Raw genomic sequence first — 26,880 nt, 5'->3', positions numbered from 1 at the left:
TTGGGCTGGAATCAATATTGATAACGCAAAGATGTTTCAGTTATTGCTGTGCAGTGCTGGCACAGAGTCAAGGCGTTTTCTGCCTCTCAGACCACCAGTGAGCAGGCTGGGGGTGCACAAGGAGTTAGGAGGGGGCACAGCCAGGACAGCTGACTGAACTGACCGCAGGGACATTCCATACTATATGATGTCATGTGCAGCAACAAATAACTAGAGGAAGAAGAAAGGGGGGACTTTTGGTGTGATGTCGTTTGTCTTCCCACATAACTGTTACGCGTCATGGAGCCCTGCTTTCCTGGAGATGGCTGAACACCTGCCTGCCAATGGGAAGTGGTGGATGCATTACTTGTTCTGCTTTGCTTGTGCGTGTGGCTTTTGCTTCACCTGCTAAACTGTCTTTAACTGAACCCACCAGTTTTCTCACTTTTACTCTTCCAATTCTCTCCCCATCTCAACTGGAGGAGGAGCAGCAAGGGCTGTCCTGTGCTTAGTTGCCAGCTGGGGTTAAACCATGACACCTATACAGAGATATTTTAGTCAAAATAAAAATGGAACCTATGTAACATTCTTTTTTTTTAACAAAAGCAAAATGTGTCTTAGCTGAAAAAGAATTAAGACAACTAAAGGTTTCCAGTTCCACAATGTATGATACACTCAGTAGTATCATGGGAAAATGGTGACTGTGCAGCCCATTCCTATCCCTAAGGCCCTGCCTGGCCACCTTGGGATTGTGCCTGATCCCCGTTCCCCTCACTGGGCTTCATCCTGATCCCCCATCAATGTCCCGGCCTTGCCTCTGCCCATCCCCATCATTATGCCCAAGGATGTACCTGATGCCCAAGCCTGGCTGCCCCAGATCCCTCCAGCTGCCCTGCTCATGTGAGGGGCACAGGGATGGACCTTGGCTGCCAGGCCCTGCTCTACCTGGCCTCTGGGGAGCACCTGATGCAGCCAATGGCCAGACCAAGAGGAGCAGCTGGTGTCTGCTGCATCCTGAAATTCTGTATCTAAGAACTAGGGACGCTAATCCCCATCTCTCACTACCAAAAATACAAAGAAAATATTTTTCTTGTCAAATAAATTTCCTCTGCATAATTATTGTAATTAATAAATGAACACTACAGTAGTATTTTTGTACTTAATGAGGAAAACCAAATAACTTTCTTTTAAGAATGACCGTAAAAATGTTTCTTATGAAACACACCTGTCTATGCCCAGCAGTATGTGATGACAAGCTTCAGTGTTCATTATAAAACACAGCTGAGGTATTTGTGCCTTTTCAGAAGCAAAAGCTTTAATTAGTTGCCAAGCACCTGAAGAATAACACACACTGAAAAATCTTTTTTCATGCCACCAAATACTGTAATTGAAAGAACTGGCAAAATTTTAAACGAATCAATAATACTTTCATATGAATTGTCAAAGTGTTGTTTGTTTTGCCTGATTTTTTTTTAATAAAAGTAAGTTGTTTTACAGTAATGAATACACAAATGGACAATTAATGGTGTATATGGTAATATTTTTTAACACTATAGATTATTTATAGCTCTCATTGGCTTCAGTCTCCTGAATATAAACTCATTATCTGAAGATAACACAGTTGTACAGTCCACATGCACCACTTGAACACTGGGTCTGAAGCTTGGAAATTTTTCCTCATAAACTATACACAAAATGTTCATCTCCGGCTTTTCAATGCTCCTGCTCCACACTTGCCATTGTGTGAATCAAGATGATGTGACGGGTTGATGACCAGGTAATTAATCAAATAATTTCTAGGATAAAGCAACAAAGTGAGGTGATAAACTTGTGTCTTTGAGCTAAATAAGTACCAAATGCTGTTTGTAACCAAAGCACTGAAGTACAACAAGACTAACACACTCAAATTTGGTCCACTTACTGAATAGAGGTTGTTGCAGTATGCACATTTACTAAATAGATTCCTGATGTTTGCAGGCCCTGCCTGGAAAGAAGTACAGGAAGAGTCTATAGCACATAATCTCTCATCATTCAGCGGATGCTTTGCCTACTGAAGCACTGGCCTTAGGTCATAAGACAGCAGATTGACGAACAAACTTTGCAAGCATTCAAAGGTTCTGGAGCCAGACCAGCTAAGGCGGATCAGGCGGTATGTAAGTTATTCTTATCTGCTTAAGCCTGTGGAAAATGGAATCAGTATACAGCAAAGTGAAGCATTCCCCAAAGGGGTTTCTGACTCTGGCATTCTGTCAGGCAGAGTCTGTATAAAATGCCTGCCAGTACTCCTGAAAAATGGCTGCGAGCACAAGCAAATTTACATCCCAGCTTGACACCTTGTTTACATCTTCTATTAAGAAGTTGGTGAAGTGAGGTAGATGACTTATCAAGAAGTGAATCTTTTAGGTCTGTCACCCTTAGCAAAGCAAAAGCCATTTGGTTGATTACATAGTATACAGTGACAGAGCAGCATTTTCTCACATATATGTTTAACTCTCCAGGAAAGGGAATGTTGCATACACTGTAGACAAACTGAAGCTTCAAGACTTTGGGATGCAGGAATTGCTCCTCTGAAGACCACTACCTAGTAACCTATCCAAGGAAGACCTCCAAATCCTGAGAACTAATTTGTTGTGATAGTTTTTGTTGACAGCCTTGACACCTAAGAGGAATGATCAGCCTCTTATAAACAAAAAGCTATCCTGTCAAGTGAAAAGTCTGAACTCAGAGCTGCAGAAATTGGATGCAAGAAATGGCATCTAGATCTTCCTAGCAATGTGAAACTTACTGAACATAAACACCTTATGAACTGACTGAAAAATGTGTGCATGGACATATGAAAACCAGCAAACCAGGTGAGAAGAGAGGAACCTCCCTTGACCCACTAATGCAGGATGCTGTTGGCTTGCTTTGTTACTAGAGCACTTTGCTGACTCATAGTCAACTAGTCCACCAGAACTAGTAAGTCTTTCTGTGCAAAGTTGCTTTCCAGCCAGTCAAATCTGCCTCCAGCTGGAATTTCTGTTGCTGATCCTTTGCGCTTTTTGAGCCTGCCCTTCAGCCAGTTTTCAGCTCACCTCACTGTGCACTTACCTACCCAGTACTTAATCAGTTTGTCACCAACAATTTCATGGGAGGCAGTGTTGAAGTCTTACTGAAGTTGAGTAAGTAACATCCAGTGCTCTCCCATCGTCTGTCAAGGCAGTCATCTCATTGTGGAAGGCTATAGAGTTGGTTAAGCACGATTTCCCCTTCACAAATCCATTGTGACCACTCCCAACCACTTCCTTGTCCTTAATATGTTTGGAAACAGTTTTCAGGACAATTTGCTTTTTCAGCTTCCAACAGTGAGGCTAACCATCCTGTAGTTTGTCAGATCTTCCTTCTTGCCCTTCCTGAAAGTAGTCTTCCTCAGGAACCTCTCCCTTGATTATTTCAGGGATTATCAGGATTGACCTTGCTATGACATCGGATAGCTTCCTCAGCACTTTTATGACTTCTATCAGATCCCAAGGACTCATACATATCCAGTTGGTTTGAATGCTCCCTAATCTGATCCTTCCCCCCCAAGTGTAAATCTTCCTTGATCCAGACATTCTCCTACATGCCTGAGAGGAATAAGATTCCTGAAGGTCAGACTTGTAAATAAAGACTGAGCCAAAAAAAGCACTGAGTTTCTCAGTCTTTTCTGGATGCTTTGTCACCAGAACACCTGCCCATTTCAGCAGCAAGCTCACATTTTCCCAAGTCTTCCTTTTGCTGCTGACATATTTGTAGAAGAATCTGGTTTTTCTCTGCATGTCTCCTGCCAGCTTTATATCCAGATGGACTTTGGCTTTCCCCATATCTGTGTAATTGGATATTTTCTCTATATTCCTCCCAGGTCACCCAGCCATGCTTTTACCTCTCACATGCTTCCTTTTAATGTTTAAGTTTTGTCAGGAATATTCTGTTCGTCCATGCAGGCTTCCTACCACTTGATTTCCTACTCATTGGAAAGGACCATTCTTGGGCTTGGAGGAGGTGATCCTTGAAAATCAGTTGGTGGCTGTAGAAAATCATGAAAATTGTGCTTCCATAGAGCTGCTTATCCCTGGCTTGCACATGCACAGTCTTCCATGTCTCCTCTGGACAGGAGAGCAGTGACCCATTTCAGAACAAAAGCATTTCTGAAAAGGGCTGAGGCCAGCAGTTGGAAAGCAGAAAAGCAGGAAACAAATCCAATAGTCATTAATTATTCAGGACCCAAGCTTTAAAGGAAACAGTATTCCACAATGGTAGATAACAGGACAGTCATTGGAAAGCCAGAGATATCAAGGAATAAAAGAGGAAAACCAGACTCATTACTCCTAAGTACACACTCACTTTCACCATTCTGGTAGGCAAATTGTGCTTGTTTTCATAAAGTTGCCTTGCTTTCATCTGTGCTCTAGTCAAAAAAAGACTTCGAGATCAAAAACACGTTTGGTGTTCTTTCTGTGCTTACATCAATAAAGAGAGGCAAAGATGCACCTCAAAACTTTGATTCCAGGTGTCCTCAACCTAAGAAATACACAGTGATCCAGAGCTTTAAAAGGTCTTCAGACTATGTTCTGTTCAGAATTTGCCTTGAAGTTGAAGTGCAACTTTTGAAATAGACATGGCAGCTACTTCACAAATATTATCAGTTTTAAGCAGAAACATGGTTCCCTGGAAAAACATGGATCCCTTAGGCAGTGATCAAGTTGCTGTGCACTAGTAGAACCATCATTCAGCTGAACTATCATCCTCTGTGCTTTTAACTCATTCACTTTTGGACCCCATTTCCTCTTTCTGCATGATGCACTTTAACTTTCAAAGGTTCTTTGACAATGATTCTTCACACATCCTGAAGGTGGTCTTACCTGTTAGTGTTTTCATAGCATGATACTGAAGGCCTATGCTGTGTACCCATGAGTACACCATGAAGACGTGTGAGGGTACAAGGCTTAAAAATATACAGAGTTGTTAGACAGAAGAATGGGTCTTATGTGCTTCTGTCCAAAACATCTATAAACAGTCTGATTTAGTCACCAAGCCTTGCAGTGGAACTGATCTAGTTGATTGTCAAGTAATTCTGGCAGCAACCCAATATGTATGCTGTGTTGGCAATGTAATTACATTTTGTATCTTTTTTTCATGTGAGCAAGCAAGCTATAAAATCCCTCTGGTTAGGCATGAGGATGTCACATTTTCTGTTTCTTCATTACACAGAATATTATAGTAATTTTTCACGAGGATGAATCTACCAGTCACAGAGCGTAAATAGATGATAAAATGATTAAACGGGTGACTCTCACCTTGTGCAGGTACCACCATTGTGACATGGATGATAATCACATATTGGAACATTGCAGTTCTCAACATTCCTTCCTCCAAGAGCCTCATCTATGATAAATAACTCTTTGTTGTTAACTTGAAAATCCCTAATGCATCCTTTATAGCCATGTATCTGTCCAGCACATCGATGAACCTCTTTATGAACAGGAATATTTCCAAGGAAGATTGATCCAAAGGTGATCTGCAGAAACAAGAAAAAAAACATCAGAAAAGAATATTATTTGAGATGTTACCATGAGCAACCAGTGAATAATAATTAGAGATAAAGGAAATTGACATTACTTGAAGCTTGCCAAAAACTATCAAACTTGCTGAAAGGATTATTTTTTTCAAATGTGGTTCTGTGGTTCTCTTAAAAAAAAAGAAAATAATAAAAAAAAGCCATACAAAAGAGTGGTTTATTTCATTTCCATATCTTCGAATGTGTAAGACAACATGCACACGAATTGGAATCCCCAGCGTTAATCATAATAAACATGGTAAGGATTTCTCATTGCTTCCCTCATTCTATTCTATGAATTTTACATTCATGATTGAGGGGTGGTGCAGGAATACAGGAGAAGTTTTAGCCCTGAAGATGAAATTTTTCTTCAGGATCTGGATCCTGTAGGACCCCAAGAAAAAGAGAATACAGAAAAAAGATAATTTTTTTGATAGATGACATAAACCAGACCACTATACTGAAGCCCAGGGCAAAAGGGAAAGTTTTAGGTAGTAAATTCTAGAGCCACAAATGTCTAGAACTTCGTTATGAAGGTGTCAAAAAAACACCCATAAGTATTTCATACTGGGACTGACTAAATCATATTTGTGCTCAGCATGATATTTCCTGTGTTACGTGACATGAGTCAAACCCTTCACCATCACATATCTGTGACTTATTTAGCACTGAATTCTACTCCTCAAACTGATGCTTGATTTTCTGGAGTTCTGATATGAGCTTTCACCATTCCTAGGTTCCTTTGCTAAATGCCTGTCATGAAGAACTGAAAAAATATTTTTTTTTTTCCACAAGTGTATCACACTGTGGTGCATCTATTTTTACAATACCATTAATCCAGATGGAAGGTGAAACCTAACCAATCCAAACCAAGTTGGAATAAGCCAGTAGTATGAAAAATATAACACGGTATGTGCAAAGCATGTGATGAGATAATTTATAGAGAAGAGGCTCTCCATCATCATATTCAGACATCAACTGTATAAAACTAGTAAAACATCACATTGTTTTTTTCTGGAATTTACAAATCTGTATGATTTTGCTGTTTCCTATATCGCTTTTATCAATTCTGGAGCTATGTTGCTGACAATTGAGGGTTTGGAGATACAATGAACATGAACACCACCAGATATTCCTTTACTTACATGGTCTTTTGTTTCGAAGAGAAAGAAAAATCGCTACTTCTTTTAGAGCATGGATACAATTAAATCAGAGTTTTCATGTGGAAGGAATTCAAAGATAGCGGCTCAGCATTTGTTGAATTCATTTCATATCACTTGACTTTATCCCTTTTCAAACAAAACTATAAGCCATCATAGTTATAGACAAGATTTGTAAACAGTTTTTGCAGACAGGCATTTTCTCTCTGCTTGTGAACCTGTTACAAAAATTCAGCAAAGCATTGGACTGGAATGCAAAATGTCTATAATTAGGAAACATAGTTTTAACTCTCCTCTTGCAACGCAATATTTTTATTATTTGGCTTATTTTACGAAAGCACTGACCTTGGGGGCAGATCCAGTGCACCACAGAACAACTTCAGTAGGCTCTGTTCAGTTTCTCACATCAATGTATTTTATTTTGTATTTTGTTAGATATTTGAACTCATGCTAGTACACCATAATACATATTCTTTCTCTAAAGGTTCTGTTCTGAATTTAACTGGAATATATTTTAAGGAAGCAGTCATGAATAATTCCTGCAAGTCTTATTAAAAGGTTCAATATAACATTATATTAGCATTATGTTAACTTCTGTAATAGTAGTGCTTAACTTTTCAAATATTAATTTGAAAATGTCCTCCTTCACTTGGAGCCTCAGTGGTAAAAAGGATTAGCTTGGCCAGTAATGGGAAGAAATGAATTAGTCTTCTTAGTGGTAAGAAATGTCTTTCTTTCTTCTCTGCTTGTGTACTTTGTAAAGAAAATCAGGCTCTGAGAGATTAGGAGCAGACCTGTGAAGTGTAATAGCCATGAACATTCATGCTACATACCATGGAAGCAGTGGTTCTGGATGAACTATAATTTAGTGCCATGAAATACCTATTTATGGTTACAGCACACCAAGTGTATTTATTACCCTAAAAGAATTCAGCTGGCACACGCCAGGACTGCTATGCAACATGAACCAAAGTGTGGTAAGTGGGAACGTTCACTTCAAAACCCCATTTTGTGGTATGAAATGTGAACACACAACCCCAGCCGAAAAAAATAAACAGAGAAGAGTTGTGGACTTTCTTAGGAGCCAAGGAAATTTCCTGATTAGGATAAGAAATATTCTGATGTATGATCTTGGTGCATGACATCAAAAGTGGTTACATGTAAGTAAGGTATTGCTAGCTTATCTATATAATTAGGTACTGATGGGTAAGTTTTTTCCCCATATTCTCTATGCAGAAGTTGTCAATAACGTTAGCTTTATGTTCTGCCAGAGTTAATGAACCTGAAACAGAAAGTGAGAGACAAGGCAACCTTCTGCAGCAGAACGTCAGGTTGATCATCTGGAGTCTAGGAAAAGACAAATGATTGAGCTAATAGCAATGTCTAATACAAGTTAATTCTGTATCTCGGACTGAACAAACACCTAGATACTGACTCAGGGAAGAAAGAGGGAAGAAATTCCATTACTAACTAGCTGTGCAATACAGTGAGATGCACATCGTGATTAGCAACTCTACAGCTAACTGGCCTGACTTCTAGTGAACAAATTTCCAAAATGAACTGTCAATCACAGTTCAAATTCTCAAGTCTGAAAACATTTAAAATGTCTCCTGCAGAAGTAACCTTGTGATGAGACAATGCATAACAAAAAGAAGTTATGACATGGAGACAAAAAAATAACAGAAAGCTCTAGATTTGGGAAAGCTGGCATATTGCCCATTTATAATAAGTCTTCTGATTCCAGTTTCAAAATGGGGACAGTCATGGACTTTAGGCAGTTAAAATAGAATTTTCAAAATCAGTTAAATGAAATTAGTTAAAAGGAAATACTGTGGATACTTGATGTGAAAAGAGATAATAAAGAGAACTTAAGTTCTCTGATTCTATGATTCTATGATATGTGATGATATCTGATGAGGAATTATATTTCTTCCATTAGAAAAAGTTAGAATACCTATTCTCCTTTGAGAATAACTAAAGTGCATATGCTGATGAAATGTTCAAAGCAAATAACTGATTTTTGATATTTTGCAAACTCACCTGAGTTGCTTGATATAAGAGAGAAAGTCTGTGTTGTACAGGGGGATTTCCATCTACAGCCATTTCAATCATGCAGTAGCCTTCAGGACTGCTCACAGGCAACATATAACTGGAAGGAAACAGAAGGTATCATTACTACTTATGCTATTGACAGCAGAGTATCCAAATCTCAGACAGCAAAGGCAAGGTGAAAAAGATGTTTCTGCCTCTGTAAAGTATGACAATCTTTGGACACTAATAATTCCAGTTTCATGGCTACTTGGACTACCCAGGAGACAAAATATGCAAGTTTCTTCTAACATCCCTCTTTTATTTGCTTTCCTACTGATTTTGACTCTGGTGTTTGAAATGTATACGAAGAAGAAAGAAATCTTTACATATGTAAGTGGGTATTTATAAATTTTAAGTGCTAACTGTGGCTGACATATGATCTCCCTAGTATACAGAATGTTGGTCGAGTAACATCAACACTGAATGATGCTGAACTCCCTCAATGGAAATTTCCTTTTCCTGCCCTACAGGGGAAAGAGAAATAGAATAAGAAATGAAAGGCTGCATGCCTCTGAGCAGCAAGATTACACTGTGATATAGTTATCACTACATGGGAAGGATGTTGTTAATGTAAACTCTGGTACTGAGCTTCAGAGATAAAGATGAATATAAAGTTAAGGGAATTTGTAAAGTAAATACTAGAGAACATTCAATAAAACACTGAGAATTCTTCAGGTTCTTCCTATGATGAGATCCTAAAAAACCGCAATATATGGTATCAGCAATAAAAATTCAATACAACAAGATAATTTTCAAATATACTGGGCTTGTATTTAGAAAGGAAACTTGCATAAACATTATCACAACAATGGCAGAATAAAAGAATAGTAGTGAACAGATTCTTTTAAACTGAGCTTTGCTAGTTTTGTAGAATGCTTCCAAATTCCATTTTGCCTCAGTTTCATTTTTCACAACCTTTATAACAGAATGTGATGGACCTCCTTTTGGGAGGCGTGCTGAGGTTTACGGGCTACGTGCACTTTGTACATGAAATCCTATTCAATCAAATCCATTTATTTTGGTTTCCAGAGTAAGACCTTTAACAAGAACAATGTTAAATTCTTGTGTAGCATTTCACAAATGTTACACGAAAGATTTTACAAGAGATTCTGAAAAAAACCCAAGCCATATATATAGATTGCCAAATTTTATTTTTATTTTTTTTTTATTTGGACAAATAGTAAAGGAAAATTGAAGGAATCTCATAAATTATTTTGTGTTGGGATAGATTAAGTTTTATGTTAGGCCATAGACATATGAAACAGTCAACAATTTTTAAAGCCCATTATGTCCTGAACACTAGAAGCGTAGATTACTGTTCCTAAAAATGACCTCAGCACAGCCAAGCACAAATTTCTCTTTGAATAATCCTGAATAAACTACATCAAGGCCTTCCATGCTCTCAAATGCCTCCCCTTTCATACACCACACCTTGTTGGTTGTGCACAGCTGCCATTGTATGATGCCTTGAGCTTTGTTTTTCTACTCTTGTGTCTATGGTCTTACTGTTTCATCCCCTGTCTGTAGATTCAGTATGAAATTTAGTCTCAGTTTGCACCTCCGAAGTTAGTGGGAACATTGTATTGACATAAATGGATGTAATATTGGTCCCCTAATGAATAGCATTCACTGCAGTGCAGTGGTTTCTGTGTGAGTCTTATTTGCAGTATATCTGTATCAGCAGGTGATGCACCCATATTAATAAATCCTACTTTTCCAATGGTTATATCGCTTCTGGTTCCAGAGTAAATTCAGTCAATATTAACTCATTGACTTTTCACTGTGCTCTGCTTCATGGGTTTGAAATGTGCTAAATTATTTCACCTTTGTGAATATGCAACACTTTTCCTATTTTTGAGCCAGGAAGAACAATGATTTTAATTTTGTTTTTAAAGACTGATGTATTTGAATGGCATATTCTATTATGACCTTTTGAAATGTGATCTAGACCCCTAGATATTCAAATATGTTTAAAAAATGTTAATTTTTCTTTCCTATTTCAGATAAAAAAAAAGAAAGGTCATGTTGTTTAAGTATATTTTAAGTTCCTTCTCGTGTAGTCTAAAGTTAGCATAACATTCTGCTTTTGAGTGTATGGAACAAGTATAATGGAAGATAGTTTTGAGATCATCCTTTTTAGATACTTGGAATAAGGACAATTATGGAGGAAGTACTTTCAGCTACTATGATTTCCAACCAATTCTTGATATATAAAATATACTTTGAATTTTATTTATTATTCCTACTCATATTTCAGCTGCTGGGAATTGCCCAGGTAAATCACAGTGTATAAAGTATAAACTTTCTCACATGAAAGAAAATAATTTAGGATTTGCAGGGGGAAAAGCAACTCATAACCTTTCCTTGATGCTATCTACTCTGAGTGGATACTTCAGTATAGACTTAACATACTCCTGGCAAAGCCTAACCTCTGCCTTGTCCCTGTATTTTAGTAAGGTTTCTGAAGTCTGCATCTGCCGCAATTTCTAAATCAATTTATGGTTTAACCCCTTATATCACATATTATAATAGTCCAGCCCACTAAGAACAAAAGTTCAAGTGATGCAGAAAAGTTAGTAAAGAAAAATGTTATCTAATGGAAAAGAACAATATAGTCTGAGCCAGTTTGATCATTTTCAAGGAATTAGCCATCCAAGCCAAATTCAGCATTGTAAACTTCCACTGCAAATGGCTGGCATTCAGATGTTCTCATTGTCTTGTACGCATAATTTCTCGTTTTGATTCTGTGCTAGGGAAAAAAAAAAGTAGAAGATTAAAAATAGGTGTAATCAAAATAAGCCTTAAATATTACTTCAGGCTGACATGGTTTTTATTGCAGTATACAAGCCTAAGTACCCTAAATTCTTATAGATAATAACACAGTCACCCCTACACAGGCATACCTGGTGAACCATTCTACCTTTAAAGAAATGTGTCAGAAAAAAAAGAAAAATAAATTACCAAAGATTCCCAGTCCCTATAAACAGCAGCTATTACCCAATGATTATGATCATTAGGTCTCAACTCCACAAAGAAAATAAAGCCTTTCTTTTATTTTTAAGATATAGCAATGACATCTCAAATAAAAGAAATGATTTATTTGATGTCAACCAGTAGATTATAGTGACTAAATTGTGAGGAAAAAATCCCACAGGCTATAAGCAGCAATGCACTGCCCTGTATATGGAGTGCACATTTGGAATGCTACCTACTTTCTTCAGCACTTGCACCTTTCTCTGCAAGGATTTCCAAGCAAGTAATACCAGAAATTCCTCTCTGTCTTGTGTCAGAAAGGAAAAACTGTCATTTGAAATGTGAATAAAATGAATATTTTTCATGCTTACAGTACCACAAAATTAGGACTGTTTGAATTTGCTAGATTACTTGAATATGTTTAGAATAGCTTTTAGAAAGAGGCAGAGCATGGAAAATTACAGCCCAAAAAGACAGTTTTCTGAGAAAATTATGAAAATAATGAAAAATGGCAATTAAAACAGAAATACTGTCTCTATCTTTAGTATAGCATTTAAACCCACAAAGTGCTACAATATAGACATATGCAAGACAGAATTATACTAGTTTTTTTTTAAAAAAAAAAAAAAAAAAACAGAAAAAAGAATGTACTTGAAATATTCTGTGACAGAAATGACCTGAACTAAAATACTACTTCATGTGGCTCTATAACTTGATAATATTTTTCTTATAATCTAAGATTAAATTTGTCTTTATCTGGCAACTGGATAAATGCAGTTGTATTATTTCATACATCTCATAGAAGATTGAAATCCATTATCCACATTAGAAAAGAGAAAATGGAACTAATGATTTATTCTCTTGACATTTTTTCTTTATTTTTCTAATTAACCTTACATTATGAGATGCTGACCTCACATTAAGAACACCTGAGATGAAATTGGCTAATCACTGACATCTTTAAATTTTGAAGTATTTTTAGTTCTGTTGTACATTTTCACTCATTTAGATGCTGAAGGCATTTCAGTCCATCTGCCTCACATCTCAGTGGTGTATTTCAGTTGCATTCAAAGCCAGTGTATTTTTCCCTCCAGAGACAGCGACAGGAGAGAACGTAACGTGATTCCTACTGCACGATTATTTTGTCAGGCACCAAAATTGTGATACATGCACATCACACTCATAATGATATAAAAAGGATTTACAGGCCAGTAGAGAATTGAGTGTGTGGGGAGTAGTTATAGGAAATGGGTGTGGGGCGGGGATCTAATGGAATGTTAGGCACAATAATCTAAATAGGTCTAGAGCCATGTGGAGCCAAACCTGTTCCTGTAATGTACAGACCTGATGTAGTTGTATGTTTGTTTCCACAATTTGATATAGGAAGAGGTTCAGCCTTCCTTTCTGTTCTTGTCTTAGAATAACATGAGTTTTTTCATAGCTGCTGTAGATTTTATATAAAGTAGTTAAGAACAAGAATTAACAAAGGATTTTTTTACAGGGGTTGTTTCTTTACAAAAGACTCATGGACCTCAACAGATGCAAACCAGAAGTTATAAAGAGTGATTACTCTTTATATCTAATTACATCTTGACTAATTATGTGTATAAACACTGAATTTCTATCAAAATGCAATGTTCACTTAACACACTTATACCTATGACATATACCTGTGGATATTAAGTATTGGATTAATTTCAGCCTGGAAGTGATATAGAAACCATCTTAACCTAGCTAAGATTGAGGCATTTCTAAATCAAATGTTACCTAGTATAATCTTGCGTGAGCAAATGTTTTAGCTTAAATTATCACAGCTACTTCACCTGGAAATGTAATCATCCTTTTTTTTTTTTTCTTTCATGCTAGTCACCAGGTGGCACTAAAGGAGCACAGTAGAAAGAATGAAGGCAAAATTCATACTAATGTCTCATCTAATCACTGGAGAGACTGACTTAAGCCCTAATTGATAGCATGATTGCTTCAGCTTCCAGTTTATATCAAGGGAAACACAGTAAAGTGTCTTAAACTGATTACATATATGACAATGTGGATGAGAATAGGTCCGGAGACTGGAACTTCTGGATGACTTTTAACTGCATTCATGCATTATAATTATCTAATGTAATCATGTAGAAATAGTGCGTTAATGCTTGTGTAAACATACTTAAGGAAATTTAGTTTATAGCAATTATGTTTTCTATATAGTGTTGAAGGTGCAGCCATATTTCTAACCCATTAAGGAGAGGCATAACAAAATTAAAATGTCAGATTATCAGGTATAAAAAACCCACAACCATTTTAACAAGAAACAGCCTCTGTTCTTATCCACACTAAATTATTATGGTAAAGGATTTTTCTGAGCACAGATCTCTTACTACTAGCAGACCAGGATTTCTGGTCTTCTGGAAAATGATTACAAAGTAGTTATATACTACTGTCTATTTTCTAATGCTACAGTTGGAGGATTATATTTAGAATTATTTGTTATTTTCTTCTCTACAAGCTGACAAAAACTAGCCCAACTTAACAGCTCAACACAGGAAAAAAATCCTCATAAAAATCCTCCTTACTGAAAAGAGTGTTATTAAAAACACAACATAAAATGACTCCTGAAAAACACTGAAATGGTGGATTCATCTACACCCTTGATTAACCAGAGCAGTTGTCAGGGGAACATCTAACCAGCTGTCAAGAAATACAGGAGAATTTTCAAAAGCAATGATTTTACTTTTGACTGAACACGCTGAATTCACAAGTGTGAAAATTTGTACCGCGTCTTACAGTTTTAATAACCTCTTAGTACTTCTTTCTAAAATTCTTGCACTTACTATTTTTTTTCCTTAAATATATACATATATATAAAAATCATTATTAAAAACATACTTACTCTTCCTAAAATTAAATTCAACATGCTGCTTTCATGGAAGCTTTCATGTGTCTACCTTATTTTATTTCAACAAGGTCAAATTATGCTATTTCTTGCCACTTTCAATTACAGCACTAAGAGGTGACAATTATAAAAACGAATGTTTCATTAGTCTGACATTTTATTTGAAATCAGTGAAACATCTGTCATAACCTGCGGTATTCAACACAAACATCAGGTTTTCTAGTTGCTATGAGCTGACCGAACTGTAAAAAGAAAAAGAAAAAGAAAAAAAAAAGAGGTGTGTGAATTTTGGAATACATTTGGGGATGATAAACTCCAACTGATCCTGAATTTGTTATAGGCTTGCAGCTCCAGCCAGTTGCACATAAATCTGTGGGGCCGGATGGATTTCATTCAGGACACTGAAAGAACTGGATGATGTTATTGTAGGACCTCTTGTCATTATTTTATAATAGTCTTGGGAGTCTGGAGAGGTCCCAGTCAACTTGAAGCTGGCAAATGTCCCAGTTTTCAAGAAAGAAAAGAAAGAAGACCCTGGTAATTACATGCCTGTCAGTCTCACTTCAGTACCTGGTAAAATATGGAGAAGGTTATTCTGGGAATTATTGAAAAACACTTCAGAGACAATGGTCATAGCCAATAGTTCATGAGGGGAAAGTCCTTTTGATAAGATCACCCATGTAACTGACCGAGGAAAGCCAATAGATATGGTAGCTTTGGATTTTAGCAAAGCTTTTGATGTTGTTTTTCGCAGTCCAGCACACAGTTAGACAAGTTCGTAATATGTTGGGTGAGCAATTGGCTGATTGGTGAGGCTCAGAGACAGAGCAAATGGGGTTACATCAGGCTGACAGTCAGTCACCTGTGAGATTCCCCTGGGCTCAATTTTAGGAACAATTCTCTTTAATATTTTTATAAATGATCTGTATTCAGGAATCAAAGCTACATAAACTAAGCTTGCCCATGATAATAAACTAGGAAGAGCTGTGGATTCCCTTGAGGGAATCTACTTACAGAGAGAGGCTTTATAGAGAGAGCTGGATAGACTAGAGAGCTGGGCAATCACCAGCTGCATGAAATTTAACAAGAGCAAGTTCCGGATTTTCCATATAGGATGAGACAATCCTGAGAGGCTGAGAACAGCCCTGCAAAAAAATCTGGGGTTTTGGGTTGATGGCAAGTTGAATATGAGTCAACAGTGTGCCCTGACAGCCAAAAGGGCCAACTGCGTCCTAGGGTGCATATAGTACAGTATATCTAGCCAGTTAAGGGAGGTGATTGTCCAACTCTCCACTGCATTGGTGTGACCCCACCTCGAGTACTGTGTGCAGTTTTGGATGCCTCAATATAAGAAGGACATCAGACAATTAGAGTGCGTCCAGAGAGGAGTGACCAAGATGGTGAAAAGTCATGAGAACAAGACTATGAGGAGTGGCTCAGGTCTCAGTTTGTTCAGCTTGGAGAAGAGAAGGCTGAGGGGTGACCTCATTGCAGTCTACAGCTTCCTGAAGGAGGGCAGAGGAGTGGGAGGTGCTGATCTCCTCTCTCTTGTGGCCAGTAGTAGGACATGAGGAAATGAAATGAAGCTGTGTTAAGGGAAGTTGAGACTGGACATAAGGAAAAGATTCTTCATTGGGAATGGTTGATTATTGGATAAGGTCTCCAGGTAAGTGATCATGGCACCATGGCTGTCAGAGTTCAAGGAGCATTTGGACAATGCTGTTAGTCAAATGGTTTAGTTTTAGGTAGTCCTGTGAGGAGCAGGGAGTTGGACTCAATGATCCTCATGGGTCCCTTGCAACTTGAGATATTCTGATTCTATGATTAGTTATCAGAGGTCTGGGTTTGGAGAAGAAAAGAAACCCTAACTTGAAAGGCTTTTCTGATGGGGCAGAAAATCTGACAGTTTTGCTGATGGTTTATTTTCAGTGTTTTCTTAATTGTTGTGTCCTAGAATATCTGGTATTTGTGTAATATTCAAAAGCTGTTCCTCACTATGTGAAGAAAAAGAGTTAACAGTCTTTGGCAGCATTAGACTGAACATTACATTCCCCATTATTGCTGATACATTCCCATATCCACACATAGAAGGCTGTTCCTCCTAACAATGCTAAAAAAATGTTCTGCTATTTGTTCTTAAATTCCTCTTTCATTTCTTTATCAGTTTTAGTAGAATATGTAGGAAAATAAGAACTAAAAATACACAAAGGTGGATGAATTTCAGAGAGTGAGCCCTGAAAGATAGCAAATTAGCATAGTAGTGCACACGAATATTTCTCGGGGTCTAGCTTGCCTTATGAGTATAAGCGGTTGCTCTGACATATGTCTTTCCAATAATAAGGGTACTATGGCTTGGAGAGAAATCTATCTCTGTGCCTTATACAGCTTGGTGTGTTTCTACAGTATAGTGGGTTCTGCAGTACCACATGATTTTTGTTGATTCAAAAAGACATTAGATGTTCTGTTACTAGCTGCTGCAGAAAATGAAAAATATTTTAAATTCAATTGGAGTTTTCTCCTACTGTTGTACACAGCGCTTTGTCTTCAGCTCAGTTTATCTCAGTGTCCCATATTGCACTGCTGCAAAATACTACTTATTGTTTTCAGTGAAAACAGTTGCAAAAAACTGCTCTAAAAACCCTGAAGTTTTTAGAGCATCAACCCTGTTACATTATAGTTTGACTCTGAAAGTCTTCAAAGCACTTCATTTTCTCTTTCTTCATTGTAGTTGCAAAGAAGGAAACATAAAAAGGAACTACCTATTTGTTGCTTGAACACAGATACACAGTTTTATGGGAATACCAGTCTTAGGCACTACTTTTAACATCAATTGCCTTTTAAATTAAATGCTTCTTATTTGCCTTTGATTATAGATTTATTGACAGTGTTGTTTTACCTACGGAACACACTTGATTTTCTTCCAGACTTTTGGATTTATCTGTGGGAAATAACAAATACTTCTGTCAACACATCAAAATCTATGAGAAAGTTTGAATTGAGTTGTACATATGATGTTTACAACAGAACTCTTGTGTAATACACAGAACGATTTGCACAGTAATATCATACTTTTGTACTAAAAGCATGCTGTTCCGCTATTCTGCCACACAGCTTTTTTACTTCTTTCAAAATATCTTCAAATTTACATGTCTGAGAGGGAAAACCAACAAGAAATGGTGAAACCTTATAGCTTTTCCCCATGTGATTTTGCATATTCCAGGAGGTCATAATTTTCTTAACAAAAATCTGACCATATTAATAAAAGTGCTGTTATGTTACCATGTCTAAACCCTCTCACAGATATTTTATACACTTTGCTATAAACATGATACAGAGTTTGGCATTAAAATTGTACTAGTTGCTTCTTGTTTCTTAGTAGATTGCCAGCTAGCAGAATTTGTTGTACATATGGAGAATGTCATTTTTCAAAATTCTGACTTCAAAAGTGCCATCACAGTACTTGCTGGGTATTCTGAGAACAAGCCAAATTCTAACAAAGTATAACATATGTTAACAAACTTGCATTAACACAAGCGAGAAAATATGGCTAGCTCTTCCTCAGTTCTGATTAATTCAGGAAGAATAATAGCATTCTTATATGGCTCTCATATTAAACTTGCTGAGCGTTCTCCCATCATTCATGTATGAAGCTATAAGAAATTAAGTATCCATAAGAGGACAATACATCTTGGCTTTACATTATTAACATGATGTGAGAATACATTTTGCATACTTTCAAAATGAACCTGCTAAATTTCAAACCTGTTTATTATTTGTGAGCTTCCATACTCCTCAGTTTTATTATGAAAAGATGTCAGTCTGACACTGATGTTTTACCATGGTTTTGTTGGACAGAACCTTTTCTGTTATGCTAAAAGGTATTTTTTTAAAAAAGTTTATTCATTCTACTCTTCCATTCCTGTGACATTTTCTTTGATTTAGAGATAAATTAATATAATAAAGGTTCACCAGAAACTGGCTTGGTGCAAATCATCAGCTTTCATCGAGTTAGCTCTTAAGGGCATGTTTTGCTAGGTTTGTTGTCATGTCCTTTCTCATAATCCAGTAATAATTAATCTAGTATTAACATAATGAAGACAGTGCTTAATATGGCATAATAATTATAAAGAAAATGTGCTTCACAGTGGATTTTGGAAGTTCCTAGGACTTGGAAACAGTTATACAATTCCACAGGAAAGATCCTTGAGAGTAGGTGACAAGCTGAAAATAAGTAAAAAATGTCATCGTATTACAGAAAATGTAAGCACAATAATAGAGTGTATAGATAGGTATAGAGACAGCAGACATGTAAAACATTTTTCTGCTTTCTTCCAAGGTGAGGCCAAAGACTGATGAAGTATTTCTTAACAGCCCACTTTATTAATCAGCAGGAATTTTGATTAATCCTTTTACTGATCTCTGATCTTCTGTTCCCTTATTATCAGCGTATTTGGTATCTGCATTCCCTCATTTTGATTGTTGCCTGCTACATAAGGCATGCTAATAGCCTTCAAATGGTGCATCACCTTGAAGAATATGTGAGACTATATATCGGTAGTATCTCTACATTGTAAAATGTCCCTTTTTTCTCTTTTGCTGTGGAGATACGAATAGAATTGGATAGCCTAAGGAGAACAAACACATTTTATCTTGTCTAATATTGTCTACCATGCACAGAAGATGCGATTTCTTTACTTAATGTTGGCATACACTTTTTCACACATCATATAGAATCTTAAAAAACCCCAGAAATTCATGTTTCTGTGTAAGCACTGATGAAAATGGTAATATCTACCTAAGGTCAAACAGATGCTGTTTATGCTAGGTTCTACTTATCTTGCTTTATGCTTCACTTACTGTAGCTCTGCCAGTCCAACAGTCAAGTATATGATCCTTTAGTAGATTGGTTAATGGGACTCTTTCTATTGCATATATCACCGAGCATACTACAGGCAGCATGCACCTAAGGATCATTTACTTCAAAGGAATGCTTTTCTTCAAGGTATATACTTCATGAATCATGACCTTAAAGATATCTGTTCTCAGTCTGTATTCTTAAAGGAAAGTGTAAATTCCGCTCTTAATCATATCTCTGCAGTTGCACTGACTTCACAGGGACTACAGTGGTGTAAACACATCAGTGCACTGTGACAACAGACTGAAAAACTGTGACAGCTTCATTTCACACACATAAAAATGGGAATAACACAAACATGCTGGAAAAATTAATATTAACACTTATGCAGAGTTTTGAAGCTACAACAAAATTTAATATTTATCATCATTATGACAGTTACTATCAGTTATCCATGACCATGACCATACTGGAAGAATAGATTGTTACAAAACTAATTGTGACAGTAGTTACCAGCTCTTATGGAAACATTAAGTGCTAATCTGAGTTTCAGGACATGTTCTTACTTAGAAGACTGGAGAATATGTACTGTGCTTGTGCTTATGTACTGACTATTCTCTGTTGGATCATAATTAGCTTCTTTGCATATTTTATGGGCTTTTTTTCTGTTAGATAAGTTCATGGAGCAAATAGTTTTTGTTGCTGATAAAAAAACATTTTAAATCCAGTAATCAACCTCATCAATAGGCTGTTCTAATTTCCATTATGGCTACTTTTAACTTTTCTTTGATTCTACATTAAACCAAAGAAAAAGACTTCTACTATCCTACTCTTTGGAGCTTGAGAGATGGACGTTCCTCAGGGAAAGTGCTTGGAGTCTTTTGCACAGCTTGTTCTTACCTTCTAATCTTGCTTTTCTAATTCACTTATTTTTTAATATAGATGTAATTGCATTCAAACAATTTTATTAAAAAATATATAACAACAGAAAGGAAAGCTTTCTCCTTCAGCTAAAAGCCTCCAGTTATAGCCTATGCAAGACCTAATACAAAGTGTAGAAGGAGTGGAAAAATGAGGGAAATTCAAATATAATTTTAACTGAAAGAATATTCTAATGTGAAAAGAGACTAAACCCTTTTTCTGAATGTTAATTACATAATAGGTTTTGACCTATTCTTTTCTTAAATAGAGATGAACCCATTTCAGCAAAGAAAATGGTAAACAAGCTCCCTAACATGGATCTATAATCTCAAAAATCATACACTTTAGGGGAATTAAATTAGGTGATACTGTTAATATAGAAAAAGTCATAATTGTAATCAAATGCGACAATGCAATATTGTATTGATGAAGGGTGAGTTGTGAGACTTTTGTTAAACAATGAACAAATTGAAGCCTAAATTTGATTACATGGAGCAGTTGAACAATAACTTTACAAGAAAAATACAAAAGTATGAGACTTTACCAATGCAGAGATATTTTATTCTCAAGAGAAACATGACTAGCTGTCCATCATTAGCCATATCATTCTCTTTAAGTACAAAATCACTTGCAGTTACAATGATTTTGAACACCCTGAGAAAATGTATTGGATCGTGCTTCTGTAAAAAAACCAAACCGGTATCAGTAGAAGCAGGTTATAATTCTATATAAGAAACACTCAGTATTATCTCCCAGTGAGCAAATTAACATATGGCAAAATATGAAACAGAGCACTCAGTAAAAATCTCAAATGTCAAAATCTATTTGGATACTGTGTACACAGTTTGCATTGCAAACTATGATATTGCATCTTTAAAACTCTTTGTTAAATCATGTATCTACTTATCAGCAAACTGAGTCTCATACATAGGAAAGCATTATTGAAAATAAAGGAAAATAGCAAATCAGTGTATGTATGTATAGACGCAACGGTCCCATGAAATGCCTGTGAGATACAGAGATTTGAGAAAATACACGCATACATAAACTTCTGACAACCCACATTTACCTACAATATGGTTAAAATAACAATTTGCCTACAGTGTTGGGTTGTTTTTTTTTTTTTTTTTTTGTTTGTTTATTCATAAATTGTGCATGTTAAAATGGTTAAAACAGATCAAAAAAAGGAATAAAGAAAAAGAATAATACATCCAAAATACCATATTTTGAGGTGGGAAAATTACACTTAATAATAAAAAAGGTAACTTCAAACAAATGTTGAGGGCTCAATTGTTCTAACACCTCACCAACTGAATGCCTCAAAAATAGTTGGAAATGTGCTAACAAAGAGATCTAGTAGGTAATGTCCTAGCAGTTGTGGTCACCTTCCCTGAAAAGGCCTATCACTCCCAGCAGCAGAGCAACTCTTCTGGAGTTATCAGGAGCATAGTATTGCACTAGAGTATAGGAATAAATTATTATGTTGAGCTATCTTCAGATATATCTTCCATTTAGTGTCTCATAAATCTGATCCTATGAATGAAAATTAGGAATCCAACTGACACATGAATAAAGCTGTATAATGCAAAGTTGTACAGATAGCAACGCAGTACTGCAATGACTTCAGATTGAGAATCTTCTGTTTTCTTACCTATTACAGACAGAAAAAATACAGTAACGAGTAATATATATTACTTCTACACAGGAGCACTAATTAGTTTTCCTTTGTATGCTTTAATAGTCTAAAATTGCTACCTTCCCTCTACGTGGGAAAACTAAAGAGAAAAATTGGTTAAGTAATGTGGTCAATGAGAAACTGTCTCTTTAACTAGAATGCCAGGAGAAGGAACAATTTATATACTTATACTGAAAGTTCTGTGGAGACTCTAAAGCATAAAAACCCTCTATTGCCAACTAATGCAAACCCTGAGGTTGATGCTGGCATTTTTGCTAGCACTCATAACCAAGAGACATCCTGCTGGTATTTCGGTTTCATGCATTCAAGTAAGAAAAAAACACAAAAAACCCAAACTGAAAAAAAAAACCCAAATAAAAAAACCTGTGGTATTTTGATTTCAGACCCTTTAAGGCTCATGTCTTCTAATCTTTTATAACCTTAAGTCTTTGGACCTTGGAGCTACTCTCACACTGCTGTAATTGCAACTTAAGCAAACCTTATGTGCCTGCTTCTCATTCATTCAGACAGCCTATTCTTGGCCTCTGCTTATCACATTATATAATTTCGTTCTTCGCATTCTCAGAAGTATCTTAGTTGCAAAAAAGGAATAAGAAGACACCTAATATCTCTTATAATGCAGGAAAAAGTGCTGAAGCACATATATCCTCTACTCAACTCTTCTATAAAAGTCTAAAAATGCCTAATTCAGTTGAATTACATTAAAGTCGAGTGAAAAGGTGACAAGAGAATGTGAGTCAAAGCATATGGAGCCCAGGAGAGCTCTTAAAATAGGATATAAAATTTTCTACAGCTTATTTTGGAAAATTATTATTTTAATTTCATTCAAGGTGCTAATGTATTTTTTTTTTTCTCTAAAGAATAGTTTTCTAGATATGACAAGAATCATCACTAAAGTTTTATCTGTAGCAAGCATTACTTCTTATGCTGTCATAAAGGGCCAAGCAGACCTGCAGAGTATACTGTAGAAGGGTGATACATCAGCCCAGTAACTCAGATGAAACTGGGGATAAATAATTCTTTCTTAGTAAACTGTAACAACATCTGAATGTTATCTCTGTGTCTGCAGCCTCACCAAAATTTTCTCTTGTTTGACGCCATCTGTAAGAAATAAGGTCTTTGTCATTATAATTCCTTCAGGCTCTCTTCAATACACGTAAGAATAATTCTGATTTTGGATAAATGAAAGGTAGCAGTGCTACTTAAAGTGCTGGCCATATTATTAACGTGCTTTCTCAAAGTATGAGCAACTCACTTGAAGTTAATAATACAACACAGAAACATTAAATGGCATACCCTCTTACTAGATTTATTGATTTCTGAAGCCTAACTGCAAAGCAATGTAATGAGTTAATTGCATTTTTAAAAAACTTACTTCGTGACTGATACTTATTTAATTGAATGCACAAAGGAGAAAATGGAGCAGATCTGTGCTTTCAGAATATATACATAAATACAGAATTGCATGGAAATTCACTGTTGTAGTCTGAACTGATTAAAAGGGTCCACTCAGCTTTAACTGGACCAGGCTCATTAAGAATTTTAAAGCAGTCTGCTTATGGTAATACGTATGCTGTGTTTTTTGCTGTCATCAAAAACTCTGAGCTTTACAACAGCTCTTTCAAAGAAATCAAGATTCTCATATGTATTTTCATATGTATTTTGTAGCTGAAGCTGCCTGAATTGCAGCATCCAGCATGAACAGCCAAGGATATTTTTTTAAGCTATAACTAACTACTTTTAAATAAAAAGAAAAAAGAAAAACAGTCTGCTTTATGGTGATACGTTTATTCACGTTTTAGCTGCAATTTTCCTTAAATATACTCTTAAATATATATGAAAGTGAGGATCATAATGCTTATCCTCTATTTGAATATAAAAAGACAAAATACAGATTATAAAGTCATTTAGAAGTGCTTCAAGAGAGACTATTTAAATAGAAAGCGGTACATTTTCTAATGCATTAGAAATATGCCACCTATTTTTTTCAGTCACTTTGATTAGTGATTTGAGCTGAAGCGTATTATTTGAAAAATAAATATTGCTCAAAATTCATGAATATTAACTGCAAAAAAAGAAAAAAATAGGTAAATATGATGTTTAGATTGAATAAACGTGTGTTCAGAAGCCACACTTTATTAAATTTTCTGTTTTCTTTTTTTTTTTTAAATAAGATAAATTACTTCTATCAAATTTCAGAAATAGAAAGTATGAGATGCTCTTGGAAAAGGGCAATCTTGTATGATATGCAAGGGTTATACTTCTTCATGTGTAGAAAAAATCTTATGTAGAACAGCAGCCTTTTAAAAAGATTATATTTATGAATGTAACTCATTAAGGAAATTATTAAAGTATAAACAAACACAACAATAAGTGTTGCTGTGTATGTACAATCTGGTTTTCCTTAAAGATGAGGTGCTTTGTTTCTTCATTTTGATGTCCACTTTTTCACTTAAATATTATGAATGCAAATACACACATACAAGAAAAAAATTGAGATAAACTCTTTCATTTCAGAGAGATGCTCAGTTCTATTAACTGTATGGATACTTGAGTTAAAAAAATCAAGCACTGAATAAAGATTTAGTTTATCAGAATAAACATTTCTAATTGAGAAAAATTAATTTCATATTATGCTGTCTCTGATCTGCAACAGTTTAGATTAAATGCACAAATCAAATTGATTAAGTTTAAATACCTTGTTCAATAATGTGAAATCACAAAGTTCCCACCTGGAAGTGTGAATTAATGCAGATTTTATTCCCACTGCAGGAGACTGCTTATGTAAAACAACCGCGGTACTACACAAACTTTGGTGGGAGAAAAGATGCTCTGAAGACCCTAAAGGTGTTAACACCAGTAGGTCTAACCTGTGCGTGGAAGTACTGCCTTATAGGAGGATGTACAGGAGCATTGATCATTCATTGCTGGAAGGTAGACCAAGTGTAATATTCCAGACTTGATCAGTCAGGACACAGTGTGGGCTAGTTGCTCCCTCAAGGCTGGGGTGTCAGGAGTCACAGGGGCTCTCTGGGGTAACAGGGCAAGGATTGGCAGCCAGGGCCTTTCCTACCACCTCAGCCAGGAGCAGGGCAACTCTAGAAATGATGAAGAGTTGTTTTCTTGTAAGAAAATCCGATAAATGATCAAAATGGGGTAACCCTTTGATTGGAAACCCATTTGATGCTGCATAACCCAAGGTTGCCATTGTCTGAAGAGATATAAGATGCCTGTACTATCCTCTTTACAGTGTTAGCCCTAGTAGCATTTTAAACAATACTTTACAGAGTTTAAGTGCCTTTCTTACTGGGATCATTTAGAAACAGCACCTCCTGGTGCAGAACATGAGCCTGTGCTGAGTCCAGGATGGGAGGTCAGTCCATGGGTTGGTATTGAGGTTGGGACCTGAATTGGTGGGGTACATGGCCAAGAACAGGCACTGCTGGGGGACGGAGGTGCAGCAGCAGAACCTCAGTTGAAAGAAACACCTGATGGATGGGGATTACCACTGGCTGTGTTCATGTCTGGTGGGAAAGGTGTCCTCCAAGGTGTGGGCTCTGAGGCAGCCCTGGCAGCCAGGCATATTCAGGACCCTGCCAGGATAAGTGTGAGCATGGTGCATGGCCTCCCTGCTGCAGCTGTAGCATAGGCTGCAGACGACATGCAAATGTAACAGGTTATTCCTGAGTGAGATGTCTATGTGCTGTGTTGTTAGTAGGTACAGCTGTTGCTTAAGTAGTTCTTTGTTTGGTATTCTTAGCTTTCTAATTCTAATTATTATTGGTTTCTTAGGTAATAAAATAAATACTGAATTAAGTAAGGTGTTGTCTCCTTTCCTGGCATAACTACATGCACACTAATCAATCAAAAACTTCAAGATGAAATCTGGTGTGCAGTGCATTGGCAGAAGGCACTAAAGGTAGGGGAATCCACAAGCTATTCCTCATGTTTCAGCCCTATGATTCCTTTCTTTTCCTCAGAAGGACCCAATGCGCTACTTTATTATTTCTTTTGTCGCGGTATTGGGCACTAAAGGATGCCACTAATAACTGACTGCCACCTAGACTATGCACTGCTGACCATCAAATTTTCCACCCATTTATCTAATCTGAATATAAGGGTCTTATGAGAGGCAATGATGAAAGGAGATATTGAAAGGACTGGAGGCCATATTGAAAGGACAGAAAGGACAGCAGTAGGTTAAAGCAAAGATTTTTTAAATATTTAATTGAATAACAGTGTATTTTAGGAAAAACCTTTACCTATCAGACATAAGCTGTTTTAGTCTTCAGTTATGCATCTCAGCACTTTGTGATTATTAATAAATTTTATAATAACAAGATCTCTGCAAATCTTTTATCACAGGGAAGGAGCTGAAACAAAGATAGATGAGAAGTCTTGCCCAAGATCATGTCCCAGGAATGCCAAGTATGACGAGTAATGAGTGCAATTTCCGTGATTGTCATGGTTATATCCACTAAGTAATTGTTCCTATGTGAAGTTACTAGAAATTAAGAAGAATCAATCTAAACCCAACTTGCTTTTAAAGAACGTACCCACTGAAATGATAAACTTACAGCAGTTAAATATTTTTCTGTCTTTTCGGTTTTTACAGAAAAATATTTTTCTGTATTCGGTCAATATCAAGGACTTTGCTTAATGATAAATCTGGAAAATTTCTATTTATATCTGCCTCTCATTGTGAACAGCAGGAGAAGAGTAGACAGGAAGGCAGTGAGC

At 36.4% G+C, this 26,880-nt stretch overlaps 1 protein-coding gene across 1 annotated transcript in view; it reads right to left on the bottom strand.

Annotated features, from left to right (window-relative positions):
• EYS (eyes shut homolog) overlaps positions 1–26,880 on the bottom strand; it is a gene marked incomplete at its 5' end in the record, with an annotated part of 835,842 nt that overhangs the window by 100,787 nt on the left and 708,175 nt on the right. Inside the window, 2 exons of the mRNA XM_080615919.1 lie at positions 5,295–5,515; positions 8,755–8,863. Of these exons, the coding sequence (XP_080472045.1) occupies positions 5,295–5,515; positions 8,755–8,863 (330 nt within the window). The remainder of the gene's footprint in view (positions 1–5,294; positions 5,516–8,754; positions 8,864–26,880) is intronic.

This window comes from Psittacula echo (assembly GCF_963264785.1).
Source record: "Psittacula echo genome assembly, chromosome: 4".
Lineage (NCBI taxonomy): Eukaryota > Metazoa > Chordata > Aves > Psittaciformes > Psittacidae > Psittacula > Psittacula echo.
Note: the sequence above shows the minus strand (reverse complement) of the source record. Positions and strands in the feature narration are given on the sequence as shown.